The 23261-nt window shown below is 39.2% G+C and overlaps 1 protein-coding gene across 4 annotated transcripts in view; it reads left to right on the top strand.

The window, feature by feature from the left end:
* rbpms (RNA binding protein, mRNA processing factor) overlaps positions 1-23025 on the top strand; it is a 36323-nt gene extending 13298 nt beyond the window's left edge. The window contains exons 2-8 of one of the 4 annotated variants that reach the window (XR_013771679.1): positions 1415-1492; positions 2168-2206; positions 5601-5663; positions 8567-8717; positions 14532-14601; positions 22140-22259; positions 22887-23025. Coding sequence is in view for 2 of the 4 variants with exons in the window: in XM_079257998.1 (XP_079114124.1) it covers positions 1415-1492; positions 2168-2206; positions 5601-5663; positions 8567-8717; positions 11318-11445; positions 14532-14594 (522 nt within the window). In the remaining 2 variants the exon portion in view is untranslated. Of the gene's footprint in view, positions 1-1414; positions 1493-2167; positions 2207-5600; positions 5664-8566; positions 8718-11317; positions 11446-14531; positions 14602-22139; positions 22261-22886 lie in introns of those variants that run through there. The other 3 variants (XR_013771680.1, XM_079257998.1, XM_079257999.1) reach the window with 3 other exon arrangements.
* The last annotated feature ends 236 nt before the right edge of the window (positions 23026-23261 follow it).

Consider the following 23261-nt stretch of genomic DNA (forward strand, 5'->3'; position numbering starts at 1 on the left):
TCTAAACCCCTTTTCTCAGACTTCCCCCAAGCAACGCCTCCAAAACACAGAAACATGCAATGCTTGTTCCCAAGGGATTGAGAGTGGAGGGACTAATGGTAGTTGAGTCTGAAAGACATATTACCATCTAATCATTTATAGTGTGCATTTAAAATGATTGGATGGTGATTGTTCAGTCTTGTTTATTACACATGGAACTAAATATTTTTATGTTTGTGTTAGAACACTGAATTAATTGCCTGGAATCGAGGTGTGAAAGGGTATTTATCAATATTGTAAAAAAAATGCTTATAAAAAGCATCTCCTACCCAACAAAAACTATGTGAAATGTATGGAAAAGCCAGTAGCTTGTTGGGTTGAAATCACTGCAACAGTTATGACACAGTAGGATTTAATGAGCTTTTGTTGAGTTAATAAATGGCCCCTCAGATGGAGCAAGGTGTCCAATCCTAAATTAAGCTAACTTCTGTCAGGTTCTCACTTTTTAAATATGATCAATCCCAATGCTCTTGTTTTGTGCTTAACAAAAATAATGTATACAATAAGAGGAAAAAACTCATTGGATTATTTTTAGATTAAGTTAACTTTAAGTGAGGTGCGCTCAGATTTTTCTCTTTTGTTTCTAAAACAATGTGTGAAACACCACATTATACAGATGAAGTTCACCTATGCCACCCACTCACAGCTGTCTGTCTTTTTCTCTCAGCTCATCAACCATGTTTTGACATTGTAGGAGGTTGTGCACTTTTTTTCCCCCTTAAAATAGTATTTTCATGATTAGGAGTCAGAAAGTACCTCACAAAATTCTCCCTTTTCTCTTTTACATTTTTATTCTTTTTTATGTACAGTATAAACCATTTGAGCAAATCCATTTCAGCTGCAATACACATGCCGTGCTCAAGCTGCATTAATTGTTTCCTCATCGGTACACCTAATAACACAACATAGCACCTTCTTTGCCTAAAAGCACTTATCCCTCTGCTGCTCCCCTGTGGTTCTGCCACTTCTCTGTCTCCACAGCAGTCACATTTTTCCTTTTTGTCCATTGCTGCTAAGATATTCAGTACATTATAATTCCCCAGCAATGTCAGCTTAAGTTGCAAGTTGAAAAGTTCAAATGTAAAACAGAGGCTGGAACTGCAGGAAAAGATTGCCATAAAAACAGCAGGTTGTAGATTACACAGGAGAACACAATACAGTAGAAAACATTGTGCGTGTGTTAGCATATTTTCTGAGCTAAATGACGTCCGTATCTGTATTTGAAAAGTATCTTTAAGTGTCAAGCCGAGCCAGGTTACTGTTTAACTCATGTTCATTATCCTTTTTTCTCATAACCTCATCCGTAACTGTCAGAGCTATTTATAACAGGTGGAGGTTAATGAAAAATACATGATCTCTCTCTTGTCTTCCTCAGGTCCGAACACTATTTGTCAGTGGGCTACCACTGGATATTAAACCACGGGAGCTCTATCTCCTCTTCAGACCATTTAAGGTATGTTTGTATGTTTTAAACTGATGGGCTGCAGCTATTCTTAGCTGCTCTTTCCAGCAGTCAATGAGACCTCCATTAATGGTGATGAAATAAACGGCAATGGAAACTTTCCTGTAAGGTCCAAGTGTCTGTGTTCCTAAAGCCGAGGTTCAATCACATCTTAATCCACAGGAAGCTTGTATATGTGTGTGTGTGTGTGTGTGTGTGTGTGTGTGTGTGTGTGTGTGAGTGAATGTCTCATGGAAAAATGGCTTGATGCCTGCAATACAAACACAAAGCTATTTGCTTCACTTCAGAAGCTCCACTTTGTCACATGCACATAGTCGAGTTCAGTTAAATGCATGTGGATGTTGCAGGCTTTTTGGCTCGTCGCCTGAGAATAATGCACCTTAATAGCGCAAGAGCTGCACTGTTTCAGTGAGTAATGAATCATTGCAATGCATGTAATTCCTCACTTAGACCATGCTCAGTGTTGCTAGTGTGTTAAGAGAAGCAGTAATTATTCAGGTAAGACATTACAAATCAGTCCATATGGTTTTCATTAGATGCATGAAAAAAACCCCAAACAAATTCACTCAGCTGCAACATTACCATGCAAGAAATATTTACCTTTGTAAATTTGAAGTGGTTTTGACTTAAAAGACAGCATTGTAAAATCTTTTTTCTGTGCTTCAGGGCTATGAAGGCTCCTTGATAAAACTCACTTCTAAACAGGTATGTTAAATGACACTAAGTGCCTTGTTTTCATACCAGGTAGCCTTGCTGTTACTCTTGCATTATGCAACTTCTTGCCCATTAACACCTTTGCATTTTTTGTATCCTCTCATCCTCCTTTTTTCCCTCTTTATGGTGTCACCTTGTTAACTATGAGGGATTAGCCTCATTTTTCAGAACACACCTTTTAAAGGAAAACAAAGGTTTAGTTGAGGGTGGAAAGACGTGTCGCACCAACTTGCCTTTGGCAGTGGGATAGCGCTTGTCGTTGCAGACAGTCAACGATGTGTAAGGATGTGAAAGGGGAAGAATTTGAAGGTGTCTGCACGAACATTTTGACAAGAGCAGTACTGATGGTGAAGTTGTTCCTCCAGGGGGTACAAGACTGAAAATGAGCTCAGCTGGCAGGCATCCTTATCCAGAGTTAAGCAATTTAGCTTTGTGTCAGTTTACTTATTACCAAATTACACTGTTTCCAATAAAGACATGACACGCTCATTAAAACGGTTTAACAGATTTAGACTGAATGTGCTCAGTATTTATACCAGTTCTTTTCAGCACAGAAATCTTCAGGAAAGGATGCTTTTGGATCAGATTACTCATATTTATTTTATTGTTGTTACAGGCTTCACAAAAGAAAACAACTATAAATTTTACGTGTAAAAGATTGAATCTAGCACCATTTTCACCATGAGTGCTGTTTAACTATTATGTTGATCCATTGCTTATATTTCTTTTTTAGGTTAGACTTCAAGTTTCGTCATCTGTAAGCTAGATGTTGTCATTTAAAGATGTGTCTTCAAAACGCTTTTAGGTGACATTCTTTGTGCTCTGTTGCCCCTTTTCAACCAACACAAACCATGCCCTATTTTGTAAGGTGCACATGTGCAGGTTCTATGATTAATTTATAAAATGTATACACTGTTTATTTTTATTTCTATTTAATTCTAATCAGCCCTTCACTAAAAAGTTAATCTTATTACAGCAAAATCTGTTGAATATGAGATTGTCTGTAAAATGAATTTTCATGAAAAATGGCTGATTGAACAATTGATAGGTGCAGGGTTAATTTTCACAACTGTCATCTGAACTAACATAAGGTAGTTTTATAGCTGCCCATGTGTTTGAGAAATGGTGAAGTTTGTTTAAAATCTCTTTCTAGTTTTAACATAACATTCTGGGACAGGGTGCAGGTACACAAGTTTTCTCTACCACACAATTTGTCTCATGCTCCATTTCATAGTCTACATGTATAAATGATTATTTATAAATATTATTTATAAATAAAGATTAGAACAGTCTTTGTAAACAATTTTCAATACTTTAAATTTCTGACCTTGATTTGCAAAGTATTTATAAATACTGCAAAAAAAATGCCCAAGATTTCAGATACCTTTTAGCTTCGCAAACTAGGGTTGGATGACATAGAAAAAAAGCGATCTAATCATATCAGAAAATAATCCTAATGTCCTCCTATGGACAAAAACATCAGGAACATGTAAACAATTATTTTCAATTTCAATACTTTATTGTTCCATTGCCAAAAAATCAAGAGAACGCAGCTCTATGGTGTTGAGACTTCTTGCAGTGAAGAAGTGTGTTTTGTCCATTCAGACTTTCTGTAGCTAGTTTAAGTCAGAATACAGAGGAAGTTCAGGAGTTCTTCATCTTGTTTTTAATAGCCAGAAAATGTTTTCTTGCAAGTATTCTAGTGGATTGGTAATTCAAGATAGACAATATTGCTGATGTAAACATTTGTTGATGGAGAGAGTTGTTGCGCATGCTAACATTCTAATTTTCCATTGACGTTAGCCTTAAGCTAACATATAACTTTTTATAGATTTTGATGAGCACCGCAACACATCTTTTTGCCAAATGTTTGGCAATACACATTCTCTCTGTTATTGTTTAAGAGGGGCGGGGCTTGCTGCCAAATCATGCCTGGTAATATGACTGTATTATTAAGCTACATGATAAGCTATTATGAAAAAGAAAAAAAAAAACGAGTTTTTCCACTGAATTTTTATCAACCCTTTTTTTCCTCACCAAAAATTTGTCGTTTGATATACATTTTTATCAAATTATCATCCAGCCCTTATCCAAACCCTTTTTAACTTAATTTATAAAGACCAAGTAGCTAAAAAAAACAGGTGCAAGTCCAAGTAATTTTCATTTGACCTTTATTTATTTCTGACGATGCAGAGTTTTTGCTCTCGAACTGCTTACCAGCTGAAAGTTGGTACTTTGGCTGTGAAATAAAGAAGCAGTCCAGTTGAAGCGTGGTCTACAAACTAGCCCTTGGTTGAACAGACTTGGTTGAAAAGGGGCATCTGCTACCTTCCCACATAAATGCCAACTTCAACATGGCAAATGTCAAACAATGCATGTGTTCAGTCAGGAGCTGGCAATGTTATGCAGGACTCCTCACACTTTGTTTTGCTTTTTGCTTCTCCCAGCTAATGGCAGTGACAATGGCATAGTAAATCAATCGATAGCCCTCTCCATACTTGTCCAAGAACCCACAACCATTTCCATATATAGCTGTAGCCAGATCTAAGACCCTTTTTATTTATATTCCTGTTGCCCTTCCTCCTCCTGACATCTTCCTTCTTATTGTGTGTGTGTATGTCTTCGTTTCTTCTTCTTCTTTCCCTCCTCCTCCTCCTCTCACTCCACTTATTCAAAATTCCCATAACCCTTGACTGCATCGCCAGATCACACACAGCATAGTGACCCGTGGGAGCAACATTTTTAGAGTCTTCCCTTTCACACAAACATACTTGACAAAATTCTTCATTTTTTGTTTGTATCTGAAGTCAATTAAAAATGCGGCAGCCACACCTTCCTCCCTGTCCTTTTTTTCCCCCTTTTCTTCTTGCTCCCTTGTTGGTTTTGCAGCTACTAGTTTCAAAGTAATTTTGCAAGAATTTTAAACAAGAGCAGATGAAATAGATGTGAAGAAAAATGTATTGTAATGACAGCCTCACTCGCCTCATTTCCTTTCATTCTCCCCTTTAACTTCTAAATTCCCTCCTCATGTGTCTTCTGTCTTTCTCCTCTTTCAGTTTTTCTCCTGTTTGCCTCCCGTACAGTAACTCTTACATGCACTTTCCTGCTCTTGTGTTGCCCGTATATGGGCAAAGGGGAGCTGAATGATGAACTCTCTTTGTAGAAAGTCAGTGCTCAGCCTGCATTTTTTTCTACTTTCTATTTCCCTCCTTCTGTCGCCACACGTTTATAAACAGGGCAAGAGCAGAGAAGGAGGAGGATGAGTAAAAGAAAAAAAAATATAAAAAAAGAACAACATGTCTTTGTCACTCAGACAGAAATGCAGACTCAGTTTTCTGCCTTAAACCATGTTTCTTTCTGTTGTTCTGTCTTCTTGTCTCCCCAGCCAGTGGGGTTTGTCAGCTTTGACAGTCGATCAGAGGCGGAGGCTGCTAAGAATGCCTTGAACGTAAGTGTCATGCCCTCTTCGTGCTCCTCTCATGCACCAGCTCAGCGCAAGCAGATCTTGTGATGGCTTGGAATCACATCTCTCTGCCTGCAGTGCGAATGTATTAAATACCAGGGAAATCCAGACACTCCTATCACATGCAAAAATAAAGCACAGCATGAAAAAAAGCATATAAAGGCTACTACAAATACTGAACCATCTAAAGGTTTCAGTTTGAGAAAATATCACCTTTTTCCTTTAAGCTTTGCCAGGGAGCCTGCAAGGTCAGGAGAAAATGAGCTCTTCTTCCACATATAAATAGAAGATATTGATCTAGGGTTTAATTTTAATCTCACTTATTTCAGACTGTAGCTCAGTGAAAAGCCTTGATGAGGTAGACTCAACTATAAAACTCGTCCCTTCCTTATAGGGTTTTATTCAGCTTTCTTGAAGTAATGAACAACAACTCTAACACTTTTTCCCCATTGTTTTTTTTTTTTTTTTTTTTTTTACCTTCAGTTGCTTCTGGAGTTTTTTGGTTGATCTCTTTGTCATGGAAGAAGAGCACTTTTATCACTGCTCTGAAGTAAAATCGTGACAGCAAGAGTCTTCAAACTTTCAGAAGTTGAGATATTGCAGAGGGAAGAAGACAAAAAAATTATCATCTTATTATGAGCAACAGCATACTTACAGTGGCTCCATGGAATCTCTAAGTGGGCCTGAGAATTGGAAAAAGCTTCTGTTTTTTGGGGAACAGCAACTTCCCAGGGGTCATATGGAGATAAGCTAGAGTTTTTGCAAACATCTATCTGCATATTGAAATGTGTGAAGGGTTGAGGAAACTGAAGGAAGAATGGGGGGTTGCTTGCTTCCACAGTAGTTGTGTTGCATTTCCCTTAAACTACACAGCTTCTCAACAGCTGCTTTACTGCACAGTAGTCATCACAGGAGAAGTGGACTCAGAAGACGTTGAGAAACACTTCCAAGGTAGATGTTCAACACAGTTCAAACAGAAATGTGCTCAGGCCTCATTATACCCATGTACCTTATTATACCTCTGCAGCCTCTACCGACAGGAGCTGCGAGGGCACTGAGCCGAGGCAATCCTAGTTAATTCCCCCCTCTTTCATGAGAAGAGCCGTCCCTCTCTTGTTTTAGCTCAGCTCTGCCTGAGCCTGCAGAGACGAGCTGAGAAACCCAGCCTCTTGCTCTTTTGCTGCAGAGAGCTCTACTCCCGACTGCTTTTCACCTTATAGCTGATCTGACCTTTGTGTTGTTTTGTGTCTTTTAAAGACAATCGAACAAGGTTAATTAGAGGGTGTTTATAGCTGCTGCTGGGATTCTGCTCTGCCTTGGTACATGCAAGCACAGTAAACAAACAGTGGCTTTGTTTTTAAATGAAGAAGACCTTTGTTTGTGCCACATTCCTTGTTTTTTTTTCAAGCGAAAGTAATTGAGAGGAAAAAATGATTTGGACTGCTGCTCATGTGGAGTTATGTGAAGTAGATCTGAGAGAGAAAGAAAAGCAACCTTTTTAGTTGTCTTGCTTTGAGAAGAAGCATGACTGAGGACTTTAACCAGTGGCATCTTAACAATTTGCCAAAATGTTTGGGCTGACTTAAGCAGTGATGCTCATCGTGTGTAGCTACAAATGAGGGATTTGATGTCATGTTATTACTGTAACAGAGTTCAGCAGGAAGCGTAGCGAGGTCCTCGTGGCTTACCTTCCTGTGTTGTTAATGACATCAGACACTAGTCTTGTTTGTGACTCTGCATTCAAAATGTCAATTATGTGTGTTGCTTATCATCACATGCACCAAATTGTGCTGTAACACGCAGTAAACACTTTACAGCAGGTTTAACAAGATTTCAAGCAGTATACTGACATGAAAAGTCTACAAAGTGGCAGTTCTTGATACCAACCAGACTCCATTAGATTTCCTTGCAACAGACGACAGATGCAAAGATGGCCACAATACTGGATCTCTCTCTGCTCTTGGTTAAATTAACCTGCGTCATCACTACATGAAACACAAGTCAACAAACATACGACTTTCTCTTTAATATGCATCAAATCATCAAGTTAGTGCTGTGTGTATTATTGGTGTCATATTTAACATTATTAAAGGAGTTATTTCGCAGCGAGTCCTAATCTGACTCAACAGGGACACCTCCCAAGTTGCTGACTTTGAGCAACCTTCCAGGAAAACAAAAGACTTTCCAGAACTTTGTAAACAGCTCGTCTTCATTCATCGTGCTTCAGCTGTGAGGAATAACTGTCCTGCATAAAATAACAATGTGAACATGCTGAAATCTTCAGACATGCTAAATGAAATTCTCAGAGGTTAAATGTGGCCAATGTTGGGAAAGTCTGCTGAAGCTACACACACACACACACACACACACACACAGACACTCTCTCACACACACAAAGAATTTACATCCTGACATTTAGATTTATAGGCATTTGATGCTGTTTTGATTTTCAGTTTGTTCATATAATAACTAGGGGGCTGCCACTTGAGCTTCTTTCAAACCGAGTTTTTGTGAAACTCTCAGGCTTTAATTATAACTACAAAGAAACAGAAAGTGTATATTTATCCTGCAAAAGTACAAGTCTCTGTACATAAAGATTTCAGGAAAAGATTGTGCTACAAATACCTATTAGTGTTATTTCTAAAAATTTCAATCTGAGCAACCAAATGTGAGTTAAAATTTTATATTCTTCTCTCTAGAAATGTCATGAAACATTTTCTTTAAGAACCCTGGAGCCCAATGCCTTTAATGGTTTAGTTATTCTCCACTGATGACTACAGATACTTTTACTCTGTGTAATTTCCCAATAATGCCTCCTGCATCTTCCAGAATGAAATTCTAGAGAACAAAATGTTCTTTTATTAAGAAATCTCTCCGGTCCGTCTCAGGGGGTCCGTTTTGATCCAGAGATTCCCCAAACTCTGCGACTTGAGTTCGCCAAGGCCAACACCAAGATGGCCAAAAACAAACTGGTTGGGACTCCCAACCCCCCTCCTTCCCAGCAGAGCCCTGGTCCCCAGTTCATTAGCAGAGACCCATGTAAGTACTCCGACCATTCGTCTGTCTGTCCTGAGTGTGTCTAACTTTGTGCTGCTGCTTCCTCTTGCTGTAAAGCTGTTTCCTTTGTTTTTTTTTTAGTGTGTATGTGTTTTGCTTTTTACCATGAATGGGGAATTCTTGTGTTGTAATTATGGCAGTTTTATTTGTAGATTTTGAGGAATTTTCTGTTATTTAACATCACAATTTGTGCAAACATAATGCTATTTGTTCTTTTAAAGTGTTCACAAAAGTGAATCCTGTCCAAACATTTACACAGAGTGTTTTGTTTGAAATCGTATGAATGATGTGCTGTGTTATGCTGGCTCGATTTGTGCTCTCTCCTTAAGAGACTAGTTACTCATTACAGATTAATAACTTGTTAACAGTGATTTTTTGGGGTTAACTGTTGCTTATATAAATTGTTCTCAAGGCATTTTGGCATCATGTGTGCATGGAATTTGCTCATACAGCTCTGTATCTTTTTTCCCCAGTTAAACATTTTTCCAAGGGGTTAAGGATTTTGTAGGAGTCAGCCACTGCTAGTTAAACATAGGCCAGCTGTGGTAGTACATTCCTCCTGAATGACCAAACTGCTCTTATCTTGGATCTTTTCTTTGCCAGAGAAAGGGTGGTACTTGGTGCCTCAGAGGAAAATGGAAGGAAACGATTAATGAAACCATGACGTAATCACCAGGAGAGAAATTGCTGTCATTTCCTGATAAGAGATGTTTAAACCAGCCCTTTTTTTCTGATCATGCTTTGATAAACAGTCACCAGGAGACATGGAGAACACAAATGCTCCTTAAAATCCTACGACTATCTGATGGTTCACCAATGAGTCGCTCCATGTTGTCTGATTCTGTGTTTTTAAGTGTGCACTTCCTCTGTACCACACAGCACCTTCTCCTCACTTGCACACTTTTTATTTCATGGTCACCATGCACACAACCTAGTGAATAAATCAACATGTCTGAGGTGGTTTCCTCTCATTTTCGCCTGAAAATATGGGATTTGTTTCCAAGGTGTTTCTGCTGCCATGCCTGTGAAGCTTTCTATTCTCACTCTGGACATAAGTAGTCTGGACATGTAGCGGTGTTATATCAAGTATAAAATAAAATAACAAGTGAATAAGTCCTTGATTTCAGAAAGATTTTTAAAAATGAGCTTCACATTTAAAGTGACAGTAATGTTGTTTGTTGGCTGAACTGACAAGTGTTGCAGCCATAATAGTTAGTTAAAAGCAAAAAAAAAAAGTAAATGCTACATAGTAGACATTATTGTGCTGTTTGTGGAGTGTAAAACTGCAAGGTTAAACCTTTAAAGATGACCTAATAAGTTTTATTTTAAATTCTGTGATAAAAAATATAGTTGCCTGCAAAATTGTGCAACCCCCATTTGTTGGTGAATTCCATGCAGTGTTGGATGTTTGTCAAATATGTAGGCAAAGTCTGAAGTGGGGATGCAAAAGTATGTAAACTAGAGGCACGCAGAGAGAATATAGACTTCTGCCAAGCTATAGGGTCACTCACTTGAAAAACAGTCCACCCAGTTACCAACGCCATGCCAGCAACCTTATGCATGCTTCAAGCTAATATCACTATATGTTTCCATCATTAGGATAGATGATATGTCTTATTTAGAATCATTGATCCTTGATGCTTGAAGCAACTTGTAGTTAGGAAAGTTGCATTTACTCGAATGGCAGCAATCTGTTATTTGCAGTCTTTGTTAGCTGTTAGTGTGTTTAATATAAACAATTATGCCATCTTGTAATTGTTTTACCAATGATGCTGAGCATTGGCTGTTGATTTAAAAGCTGTTAAGGCAAAATTATCCTTCTCTCCTAATAAAAAATAAAAAAAATCCTTAAAAAAAAAACTCTGATGTCCAAACTGTAATTACTTATTCCGTTTCTGAGATTTCCTAAAAATTTTAATAAAAATCTGTAAATGACCTTTTTGAGCTATGTTGCTAACTGACAGACAGGCAGATAAACCAACGCCCTCCCCCATCAAAACAAAACTGTCTTAGTGGAGTTCAAAAATGGTACTGGTGATCTGTCGAGGGTGTACCCCACTTTTCACCTGATGATACCTGGACCAGGCTCCAGCTCCTCTGTCACCCACATAAAGTGGATGAATGGTTGCAACTCTGTATTTTTTGCTAACACGGTTAATTAATGATGTGGACGGCAGTGTTGCAGCCTTAACCTGACAAACATCATGTTTACCATTCATTACAGCTTCTGTATTACAATTTTAAAAAGCCTATGGGGAACTACCGTGCCAGTGTAAACCACTCCAACATGACCAGTAATGCAAAGCTTTCCAGGCTCGCAGTGTCTCGTCAGAGTTTCCAAACTACAACTGAAATGTGTTCAGGCAAATTCCTGGACATTCCTCAGAGTTATAAAATGCATTCACATGAATTAAAGAAATTAAATAAGAGGAATCAACTTCAGGTCATTAATAACCTTCCTCCCCCCATTGTGCACCTCCACAATCACCGCCATCACCATCACCGCCACCCTATCTCTCTATCCACCCACCCATTCACTTGCCACTCTCCTCACTCCACTCCTCCTCTTCTTCTTTCCACAGATGAGCTCACAGTGCCTGCTCTATATCCCAGCAGCCCAGATGTGTGGGCGTCATACCCGCTGTACCCGGCGGAGCTGTCGCCGGCCCTTCCACCCGCTTTCACCTACCCCTCCTCGCTCCACGCTCAGGTAACCTTCAAATCCCACCTCCTGTCCCCCCATCACCGCTGCTGCCGCTGCCCCATCACCTCCTCCTGAGCTCACTGCACAGCAACAGCTGCCGTCGGCGGACCTGAAATCACTTATGGCTCCATGCACTTCACAGCACACATCACCCCAACCACTTTGTCTTTTAAAGATTTGCAGAAGTACTAATTAGCTGACAAGCAGAAGTTATGGTTACAGCACATATCTAGTGGTTTGTGGCGCTATGAAGTCTTCTAGTAATCTGATACAGGCGGATTTTATTCTTCCTCTTGTTGGCAGATGTTTTCTTTTATTTTGCTTTCTACACAGATATTTGGAGTTTTTGTTCATTAATATGAAGGTGAAACAAAAGCAGCAGTCAAAAAACATCCAAATGCGTCTTTACCTGCACCGGAATAGTTCAATCCTATTTAAGTTCATTTAAAAATAGCAAGAAATGCTTCAGACCTTGAAACCTTGATCTCTGGATTTTGTAATGCAGTGCCCACAATAAGAATTTTACATAACTGAATTTGTGCATTGAAAGTGAAATTAGTACATTTTAATGTACTATTTTAAATCAATAGCAAATATTTAATTGGGGATGTTTTCAGCCTAAGTTCAGAGGAAGAGCAGCCTGACCTGATGATCTTCCAAGGATAAAAATAAACTACTTTCCACTGATCAGTAAACCATTCAAATGTGCCAAAGGACACGCAAAAAAAAAAAAAAGCGTTCATTTGAGTGACTCTTAAAAGTGCTTTTAAAAGATCTTTAAAGTCAAGATGTGGCTTGAAGGAACACTCTGTAAATATAACAGAGAAATAATTCACATTAGAAATACTTAACATGTCAAACCACAGTTTCTCGTGTTTTTGTGAGTGGATAAAAACCCATTCAGTCATTTCATCTGTGTGGCTTAATACTCCAGTTTTTGGAAAGGTTTGCATCATAACTTTACTGACGTTCGCCTCATTAAAGAAATCCCTTTCTGTTTTTCAAAAAAAGTGCGATCCAGTTTATCAAGGTCTTCTAATCTGCACGGCTCAACTGTGAGTTCACATGAGAGTTTATTATTGATCCCTTGAAGTTCTTCTCATGAAGCCTGTTTAGTGCAAGCTGACCCTCTGTACAATCTCAGTGTCTGACTTAACGTTTCTGAGTGTTTATTGATTTGTTTGCAAGCTTGGAGAACATCTTTAAAGCGCAAAATGTTATTTATCAGACTGTGAACTTCTTGTGATGTTTAAATCTGCTAGACATATTTCAGCATGTAAAAAGACATTTGGATCATTTAAATGATATAGAGCGCAGATGATGTCAGAATTTAAACTAAGTGCCAGCTGAATCTGCAGAGCTGGTATTTTCCACATGCGTGTAATATGTGCACACACTGACACAAAGAGCTATCTGCGCTTTTTACACTGTGATTGTGGGCAGTGTTGACATGTTACAGCCTAGTCTGTTTATATTAGCTCACCTTTGTGGCTCCATTGTTAATCAGCTGCAATAACTGTAGGAATAAAAGGTACTGAGGTATTTTTGATAAATGTTCAATCCATTTAGACCTGAAGCGTCATATAATTGCTATATTACATTTCAATCCTGTGACACTTTTACTTTTTTCTGTTAAAGGACTTACACAGGAACAACAGAATCTTCTTGGAAACTCTTAACAGGATAGTTAGGATATAATGCAACATATAAATATGTTGGGTATAAGATTTTATATGTCTGTCACAGGCCTTTATTTTTAAGGCATACAACATACCTAGGTTTCCGACTTTAAAACTCAGCGCCACTGATGTGTTTTGATGTCGCACTTACATTCATTATTGGCATTCCCGGAGTCGTAATTTCCCTGCAGCATCCTGAGGATGAGAAACCACATTTTACAACTTTGTGATCCAGCCTGGAGCATCACGTGTCACAGCACTGCATCACATGCCAGCAACTGAATATTAACACACTAATCACTTTGGATGTGCGTGTGGCTAAGACAACATCAGAGGAAAAGAAAGCGAGAAAGTGATATGGTGAGATCCAACATTGGACTTCCTTTTACTGGAGGAGAGAGCCCAGAGAAGAGTCAGGAATCAAGACGAATGCTGAAACAGTCTTCATTAGGGGGTGTCAAAGTGTGAAAATCTGGTAAAGTTCAGTAGAGTAGCATTTATTTAACTTTGTTTTGTTAAAAAAAAAACAACTAAAATGCAAAGATGCAATTTGAATTAGATTAGTATTAAATTAAATTAGAGCTAAAGTTTAAATGCTTTGATATGTTGTGAAGTGGTTTGATATAAATAAACTGGATTGAGTTGTAAATATAAGCCAAAAAAAGAGGTTAAGAGCCTCAGATATAAAGGGGGATATACTGTTAATTCATGTCTGTTCGATTTAGACAAAAAAATAAAAGAAACTGCATCTTTTCATTTTTTGCGTTTAAAATGACAGAGAAGTTACTTATGGTCCATGTTTTTTTTTTTAAGTAGAAAGTTTACAAAACTTTTAAAAAGTTAGAAATGGGAAGAGCCAGTAAAGTAGCAAACAGCACATCACTTATAACATACACATACATGCAAAAATATAAGAATTATATCATGTAAAAAAGTTGCTTCAGTAATAATAACAACTAATAAAATATTAATGTACTGTAAAAGTTAAACAGGTAACGTCTCAAATGTTCATCAGAGGTTGAAAATAAAAGGTTTCATTGACGAGATGAATGTTTTCAAGTCAGAACAAATTCATATCTGTTACTTAGCTGCTATAAATAAAAAAACATTAGTTCCAGTTATCTTTCTGTAAATACATTTTATATTAAATTATTGTTAGAGTTAATAAATACAAATTAACTTGTTCTGAGTTATTAAACTCTGCAACACAAAATTAGTTTCAGCTAAGTTGGATCCTTTGTTTGCAGAATGAATAAACTAAGCAAACCATCTGCTAAATTCTGACAATATGTACCGTGAAGATGTCAGGATAGTACTAATGATTTCACCTCTCATTGAGTAATATCCTGAGCAGACACATCCCAACATTTAGTGAATTATCTGATGTTAATGTGAGATGTTATGTGTGTTTAGATTCGTTGGCTCCCACCTGCAGATGGAACTCCTCAGGGATGGAAGTCCAGGCAGTTCTGCTGAAGTATGTGTGAGTAACAGCCATTCTCTCTCTCTCTCTCTCTCTCTCTCACACACACACACACACACACACACACACACACACACACGCACTTGGAGCCTCCTGCTCTGCTATGTCAAAGAAATGTACATTGTGTTGTGACTTGAAACTACTACTGTAAATGTTATGACACTGTGTATAAACAGACACAGAGATATTCCTAACATACATCAGTTTCATCACAGGATGTTGCTTCACGAGTGTCAATTTAGCTCCCTCTTCCTGGCCTCCGGCATTACATAAAAAACCTCCACCCAGCCAACGCCCAAACCAAGCAGCTAATTGGTCTAATATTTACTGGTTGACTTCAAACATACAAGCCATCAACAAAAAGCATTACATTGTTAAAGGTAAATACGGGCGTGTAAAACCCAGAGGGTCAATGAAACGACAGCCATTAGATGTGAACGATGCAATCTGAAGGGGAACTCCGTTATTTTCCCCGGCTCAGGTCACAGGGTACAGACGGTTGACTTCCTATTCATGTTAGAGTTGATCTCAGCCTTCAAAGCAGCAAGTCAAACGGAATTTACAATGAATGCCAATACTGACGGTTTGATGAAGTAGACCAAACGACACTCAACAAATATGACAAAAATGCTAATACAAGCTGCTCTGCATTAATACGGGCTGTGCTGAGTCGCTGAAGTACTGCACTTAAAGGGTTTTGTGGAATATTTACTCAAGTTTTTATGTTTTTTCTTCTTCTCCACTATCAATACTGCAGTAGCATCTACTGAGCTTTTTACTTTAGTTACAGTTTAGTAATCTGTTACTTTGTGTGAATTGCTGGAATATGGATTAATGCCAAATTTGAGGCACTAGTTCTGTCTCAGAAAATGACTTCTCTGCCTTTTTGGGAAAAGAGGGAGAGTATACCCTTCATGGAAGGGATAGAATATCCTGGTGCTTTCATAAACAGAAGATAAAAGGGACTGGGTCTTGGGCAATCTCTGTGTTTATGCGATTGGTGCACTAATATACCAAAGTAGTGAAAAGGAAGCTTTTTAGTTGTACCAGTTAATCTACATTATAGCAACAAAATGTGAGCAATGATCAAAATAAGAAAAATAAGAAGCTGTAATGATTTAATTGTGAAATAGCTGGAATACCAGTTGAATAGTTTGTTAATCCAGAAGTTTAGATTAGACCCGTTGCCTGTTTACAATGTGGTGAAGACATCTGATAAGGATTTCCTCTGGACACGATGCTTGAGAGGTCTGCCCGGCTCGAGTCGCTGGAGAGATTACATATCCCAGCTGGATGGTGATGACTTCGGACCCTCTGGGAGGCTCTGGAGGAAATTGCTGGAGCCAGAGACCCAAATATCTTTTCTCACCCTGTCACTACTAGCCAGAAGTGAACTAATGTGTTTAGAGAGCGCATAAATAGAGGATGAAAATTTTAAGTTCTTGGAAGCAAGTTTCCCACCAAACTAGTTTAGTGGTTTTCACCTTTGGCTTTCCACAAGACACAAAACCCAAAGTTGGCAGACATGGCAGCTCTACCAAAGTGTGACATTCAAGCACCGTCCAAGCAATGTTTGATTTAGTCAGCATTCACATTGTTTTAGTTGACGTTCTCACTGTGTTACCGCCGCCGAGGTCAGGGTTAGGTTTTTGTCAACGTTGGTTCGTCTGTATGTCTCCCTGTTTGCAACATAACTCGAACCGTTAAGGAAGGATTTTCAACACATTTTCAGGAAGTCTCTGGGTGATCCGCCTGGAAAGCAGAATTTTTTACAAGATTGTTCATTTAGATTGTATGTTTAGAGCTTCTGACTCAATATTAATACCGACTGTCACTGGCAGAAAAAAAGTACAATGGCTCGGCGAAGGTCTGCACTTTTTCAGGGCATCTACTAATAAATGTGTTATCAAAGTCATAGATTTATCTTTCAGGCCACCTGACTGCTGTAAGTCCACCATTTGGTTAGTCATTTAGTTTGACCCTTGAATTAACTATCTTTGACATTGTTTTTTAGAAACCAAAAACAATGAGCTGGAAGATGCAAAACCTTATACAGCTGGGATGGCAGATTAGATAGTTTAGAAAATGAGTCCTAAATGTGCAACTCAGATTAAAATTCCTGATCATTTCAGAACAGTAATCCCCTTTTTTTCACATTGTAAAGGTTATTCATCACTGACATGCACTGACAAGTATTTTTAATCTGAGGAAATTATTGTCTAAACAAATCTGTCTAATGAAAAGCTGCATGAAATTTATTGGACTTCTAAGGTTATTGTTATGCTTGAGGTTTTGCATTGGCCATAATAAACTCTAAATATTGTTGGATCCAAACTGCAGATATTAGAACCTGTTTGTCATTTTGTCAAACCTCAGGCGGGATGAAATACATTTTTTAATTTAAAACCCTTTTTGGCATTTTCGTATTCTTACAAATCACTCGCTGGAGGATTGTAAAAGGGGAGGGAGCAAAGAGCGATAGCTGGTGTAATCAGAAAGGTTGTAAACATGTAATAACACCACCAAGAACCACTGACTCACCTGGGTGCTGCCATAAAGGCCATCTTTATGAGTCTTTATTAAAGCAAATGATTAGCATGGGCTTTATTAAAAGTAAATTGCAGATTGATCGCTTAAGTGGAGCTGCAGACTGAATGCTCAGCACTATTTGATGAGTACACGATTCAGACATAATCATGCATGAACATCATGTGCTTCAGTCTTCGCTTTACACAAACTGAATGCTGTTGTGTCTGCAGAAAAACAAACCCACAAAGCACAACAAATCCCCCACTAGCCTGTGTATCTGTGTTGGCTGACTCTGCATGTACATGTGGCGCCAGTAATACTGTCACCCTCCCTCCAATGTCTCGGGACAGGAAGAGACATGTTCTCTCAAGCCCCTCAGGGAGTCAGTGGGGAGTCTTTGGGTGGCGACGAGAGCACGGAGGCTAACATTCATTAAGCTGGTGATTGCTGCTAGTCCTCGCCTGTATCCCCTGAATCGTAGCTTCCATGTCTGTTTTGTAGAGACTTAAATATATTGTAAGAGTGGGAAAAAAAGCTGCTGGGATGACCTGATGCTCAGGGATTAAATCTCCATCAAGAGGAGGGTAAAAGAATGGAGGAAGGAGGGGGTTTTAGGAAATAATTATTCCTATCAAAGCAGGAGGAAGTTGTTGGGCCGGTCAGGCTGCCCCAGTGGATATTAACCCATCAATGAAGCAACAACTTCCCCACATCCGGCTTACAGTGGAGAGTGAAGTAGAAACAAGACAGCCACTTATAATATGGTGATAATTTCATGGAACTGCAGCAGAAACAAAGATGTACGCAACACGATAAAATAATGTACCCTTTTTTTTATCTTTCATCCAGTGGAGTGAATTAATTAGGGAATAAAATTCTGTTTTAGCTACAATGCCCATAGCCAATCTATATATCATAGTTATTCTTTTCCAGCTCGTTTGGTGTCGTGTTGATTTTTTAAAAAACTTTTTATGCATTTTTCTACAAAGAGCACATTAAATGCTGCTATAATAAACCTGAAAGATGCTCGTGTCTCGCAGTATCTCTGCCTTTAAATTCTGCCTCAACAAGAACTCATTGTTGAGTTAACCTCACTGCTTCGGTTTGTCCCTGACATGATGCAGCTTTGCAAACATATCCTTGAGATTTCTGGTCCCCCGTGTCTGTCAGATGGAAAGAATCAAGTCAACAAGTCACAGTTATTTGTGGACTTAGAAGGGAACCATTAACAAGAGCATTACTTGTTTATGCAGCACAATCCAAGAAACAAAAAGTTTATGAAGCACCTTATTTATTATTTGTTTTGTTTTGTTTTTAGCTGCAAGACCATAACAAATTGGGACGGAGGTGAGACAGAGGATGTGTGCATGCTGCTACACTACTGCATCGTATTTGTGCTGTTGAAGAAAGGGAGCATTCATTAAAAGACAGTGTTTGGACATAGTGTAAATGTTGAAGGGGAAAAATTTCACAACAGGGGTTCAGATATAACTACATCTTCACAGTGTGGGGAGGTCTGTGACGGGTCAGTGGTTGTCTCGGTATCTGACTAACTGGAACTACTGCTTGGGAAATGTAAGCTGGGGAGACTTGTATTTGTGTGTGTGAGCAACTAGACGTGTTCAGGGTCCTTAGCCATGATGTGTAATGAGTGTCCTAATCACCTGGCAACATGCCTCTCTTGGAAAGTAGCAGCAGGAAAATTTAAGTCACAGCTGTGCCAGTTCATGTAAGTTCAAAGAGCTATTTAGTGACTTTGAAGTTTTGTTTTGTGGTACTCCAGGAGCCTCGCCGTTCATGTGAAGGCTTGTGACGCTGAATTATTTTTGACATTCATGCTCTGGTGCAGAGCTAAATCCAAAAACAACCTAATAGTGGACATTAATGCCTAGTGAACTGCAGTGAAAGGTAATCCAGATTTTCCATCTGACAATGCATGAAGGAGGAGTGTGGTGGGTGTGAACCCCTACCATGCATGCTTGTGTGACCCTGAGAGAGGCGGCTATGTGCATGTTGTCTGGCTACCTGCCCTGAGGAGGTTTTTTTGGCCAATAGCCTGACAAAACGAATGGTTCCCGTGCTATGTTGGCCTAACTCCCACTGAAGGAGAGCCGAGGGCCAGCTGGGGCCCTTTCTAATAAGGAAGTGGGATTTTATTCCTCCACCCCCCGCTGACAGATAGACACATACATCCACACACACACACAGACATACAGTATAGCTGCTTCATGGCACCCCAGTCTCAGAAGCTAGATACATGTCAGCAGCTGCGTTCATCATCACCCAGCTCCAGCAGCTATTGCTGGTATGTGAGAAACATAGCCACAGCCTAAAGTCTTTTCCTCAGATTAAAGGTGTATCGCATGGGGAGGGACTTTTTCACGGCCATACCATGCAGGTACAGATCTTGACCTCAACTATCATAACATTATTATTTATCTAAGCAATTTTTTTTTATCACGCCTGATGAATGCATCAATACAAAAGCCATTTTTATAGCATTTGTAATCAATGCCTCAATTAGTGGAAGGTGTTTTGTCCATTGACAACTAGTTGTTTAGTGGTTGAGAAACATTGGTTTTTATGTCCAAAAGCAAGATGGAAAAACAGAAGATCAGACAACTAAATGCTTTACCAGGCATTAACGCACTTTGTTAATAAAAATCATGGATGTGGATGACTTGTTGAATAGTATAGCAGAAATATAAAATGAATTGCTGTAATTACTACACAAGAAATGTCACAAAAAGAATGGATTCATCAATAAACATATACATTGAAAAACACAATATAAGATTTCAAAGTCCCAAATCCAATTATTTAATCTTTTTTTGTCCAGAATTGAAAGTATTTAAAGTATTTGTATGCGCAAATACTAAGAACATTAGAAAATTATTTACTTTTCAGATATTTTAAACAGTTACTTGTTGTTTTGTGCTCTTATCTTCTCTTCTTCATTTACAGCACATGATCAATGATTGGTAATAATGAACGGGCACATTCGCTGTCTAAAACATGGTTGGAAAAAAAACCATGAAGTAACCACCCAGGCGTTCATGAGAAACCCAGTCCGCTCCCACATTCTCAAACCCTGCTTGTTTACCTATCTCACATTATGCCCCTTGGTCGAGTTATTGGATGTAACACATTAAGCCTGCAAATCACTAAACCTATACCTAATCTGCACAGACATGTTCAATGATCAACCCAATCTTTAACCTTGGTGTCTCAGCCAGAACAAATAGGGTGATCTGGAAGCATGCGTCGCATCAGTTTAGCCGAGCGGCTGTATAACACATCGATTCCGTCATCCCTGATTGAACACGCAATGGGGCATCAGCTAGGGCGACCATGCCCCTTACAAAATGCAATGATGTCTGAACAGTAAACAGTTCCCAAGTCCCCTCCTCTGTTTGCCTGCAACAGTCTGTCTCTTCGTCTTAAGGTCATGTTTGGTTTGCTAATTGTTTATTGTTCCAAAGAGTCCCCCCTTTTCTCTGAACTCGACTTACCACACGCTCTGGAAGAGGTCTACTTTTGGCTTTGAAACTTGGAGGTCTGACCTTTCTTTTCGGTCTGCTGGTGGTGGGTTGGTGTGTGTAGTCATGGGAGATATGGTTGTTAGGGGGAAGTTTAGCAGAAGTACCAAAGACATCTTGTGCGACTGTGAAACTTTGAGAAGGAATTTGTGTTTATAAAATTCAAGGAAGTGGTCCACTGATGTTCCATATCAGTAAGAGTTCACCAAAGCACAGAGAGAAGGCTCCAGAATCTGAGGGGATTTTTTTTGGGAAAAAAAACAAATAGAAAGAAATCATGATAGAGATCTCTTGAGTAATCTCAGTTTGTGCTTGGAGACAGAAAGCTTGCCTCAAAACAAAGATGAGAACATGTGGGAATTCATCATGATGGCTAAATTGATTTATCAAGGTTTTTTTTTTTTCTTTTATGTCATTCTTAGTTTAAACTGCATTGAAAAAAAGCTTCAAAGATTTAGATTTCCCTGTTTAAAAGGAACACGTTGAAAAAAACATCTGTTTTTCTCTGCTTGGAAGCATATATTTTGGTCACTACTAACTAAAGAACATAGAAAAAAAATGCATCCTTGGTGTCTTTTAAATTATATAAAATCATGTCTTTTGGTGGGTTGTTCAGGTTTACAGGATGACGATACATCAACTTCCAGTTATCCATCTCTTTTTCTCATGATCTCAGCCAAACCTCAGATGATTCTGTATTGACTGTCCTTCAGAAATGGGAAGCTGAAACTCATTTTCTCTTTCTCTTTACTTTGATATGATCACTTATCAACATAAACAACCAGTACCTGTAAAACGAAAAACTGATTTTTCATTTGTCTTTTGCTGAACCATCAGTACAACCCCTGCGTCAACTATTACAATGACCCTTTTATAGTGTTGTTAACCAGTCAGCAGCCACTTTGCAGTGTGGTGCAACAATTTGGGCCAGTTCAACACATGACTCGCACTAAAGCAAAATAAAGCAATCAAGTTTTAGCTGCAGACAAGGAGAAATTTAAGCACTTGGGGATACAATTACCAGTCAAGAAGTTTTAGTTTTAGTTGGGTGTGTGGTCTGAGCTCTTGACTGGATGCTCTCTCATACAGCAATGGGATGCTTGAAGTGGCACTGAGTTACACATCTAAAAAAGAGGCAGACCCTAAGCAGGACAGAAGCAGAGTAGAGTCATTGGTCACTCCACTCCTCTAAAATCAGCTTGAAATATAAGTGAATGTGGAAAATATGCTGTTATGTTAACCAAAACATGTCTCAAATATTTTATTCAGACCTCAGGAAATTGCTTCGGCTTATAAAATGATCGTAAAAAAAAAAAAAAAATCTCTTAAATGTAATAACCACACATCACTCAAAATGGTAGTTAGTGGTCAGATGTTGTACGAGCCAGTAAAACAGAACCACAGTATTGTGCATGAGCTGCTTTCCTCAAGCAGTTCTTCACAGTAAAACTGTCTCCTTGGTGTCCTCAGGTTCCTGATGTGTGATGGTGGTCATGGCCGGCTGTGACGGGCGTTGCTGATTGCCTCTCGTGTCCCATTAGAAACCAAGAGGACCGACCTGACTCCGGATATTGGAGCAGCGCACCGTCGGTACGTTTATGGCTCGCGCTTGGCAACCATTGATCCCAACAGGCGATGATGACAGGTGTAGATCGCACCTCGGCACCAAAGCAGCGTGCCTCTCTCCTGAGGCAGAGTGTCAGATGTGAAGGTGTAGATATATGGAAAAAGTGTGATGTATTTGTTGTTGATATTTTGTTTGGTGTGTGTGTGTGTGTGTGTGTCAGAGAGAAAGTCTCACACTTCCAGTATGATCTGGTGGAATGAACAGACCCACCAAGCCATATTGACACTGTGTCAGCTTTCATCTGAGCATGCTTGAGCTTCTTGCACGACAGAAATTGTTTTGAAAAACAAACCCAAAATGAGATATTTGTGGGATGAGAGTGTGTGTGTGTGTGTGTGTGTGTGTGTGTGTGTGTGTGTGTGTGTGTGTGTGGTCTTGCCCTTAGAAATCAAGGACAAAACAAGAAGCGTGGTTTATGCATCTCTTTCTTCATCAGAGCAACTATCTGTGTGTGTGATTTGGTGGCTTTAAGAATCTGTTGGTGTCGTACAACAGTGCCACATGATCCCCTGTGTTTTCATTAGTGTACAAGGTTCATGTGTGGTGACCATGGCAACCTCTCCCCTTTTCTTTCTATCTCTCTCTGTCAGGCAGCAGCCTCATGGGCCTCAGGACATACTAGACCCCAGCCTCCATCGCACATCGAGCCCCCCCCCCACCCCGTCCCCACCCAACAAAGTCCCTGCAACTTCTTTTTTATACTGTTACGTAGCTACTCGAGATTTACAGGCAGCGCTTTGGCTACACATCCTCTGATACACAGCAAAGGAGCTCACGCCCTTTTGATCGACCGCATCGCCTTTTTAACGTTGGAAGAACTGACCACCAGAGGAGTGAAAACGTTATATGCAGCCACTCTGCAAAGCCGGACGAGTGGAAGTGTGGCTAAAGTGCTACTGGGTAATGTTATACGATCATAATTATTACTATTCTGTATATCATTCATATTAATGTTATTATGATTA

Source organism: Telmatherina bonti, assembly GCF_933228915.1.
Source record: "Telmatherina bonti genome assembly, chromosome: 18".
Lineage (NCBI taxonomy): Eukaryota > Metazoa > Chordata > Actinopteri > Atheriniformes > Telmatherinidae > Telmatherina > Telmatherina bonti.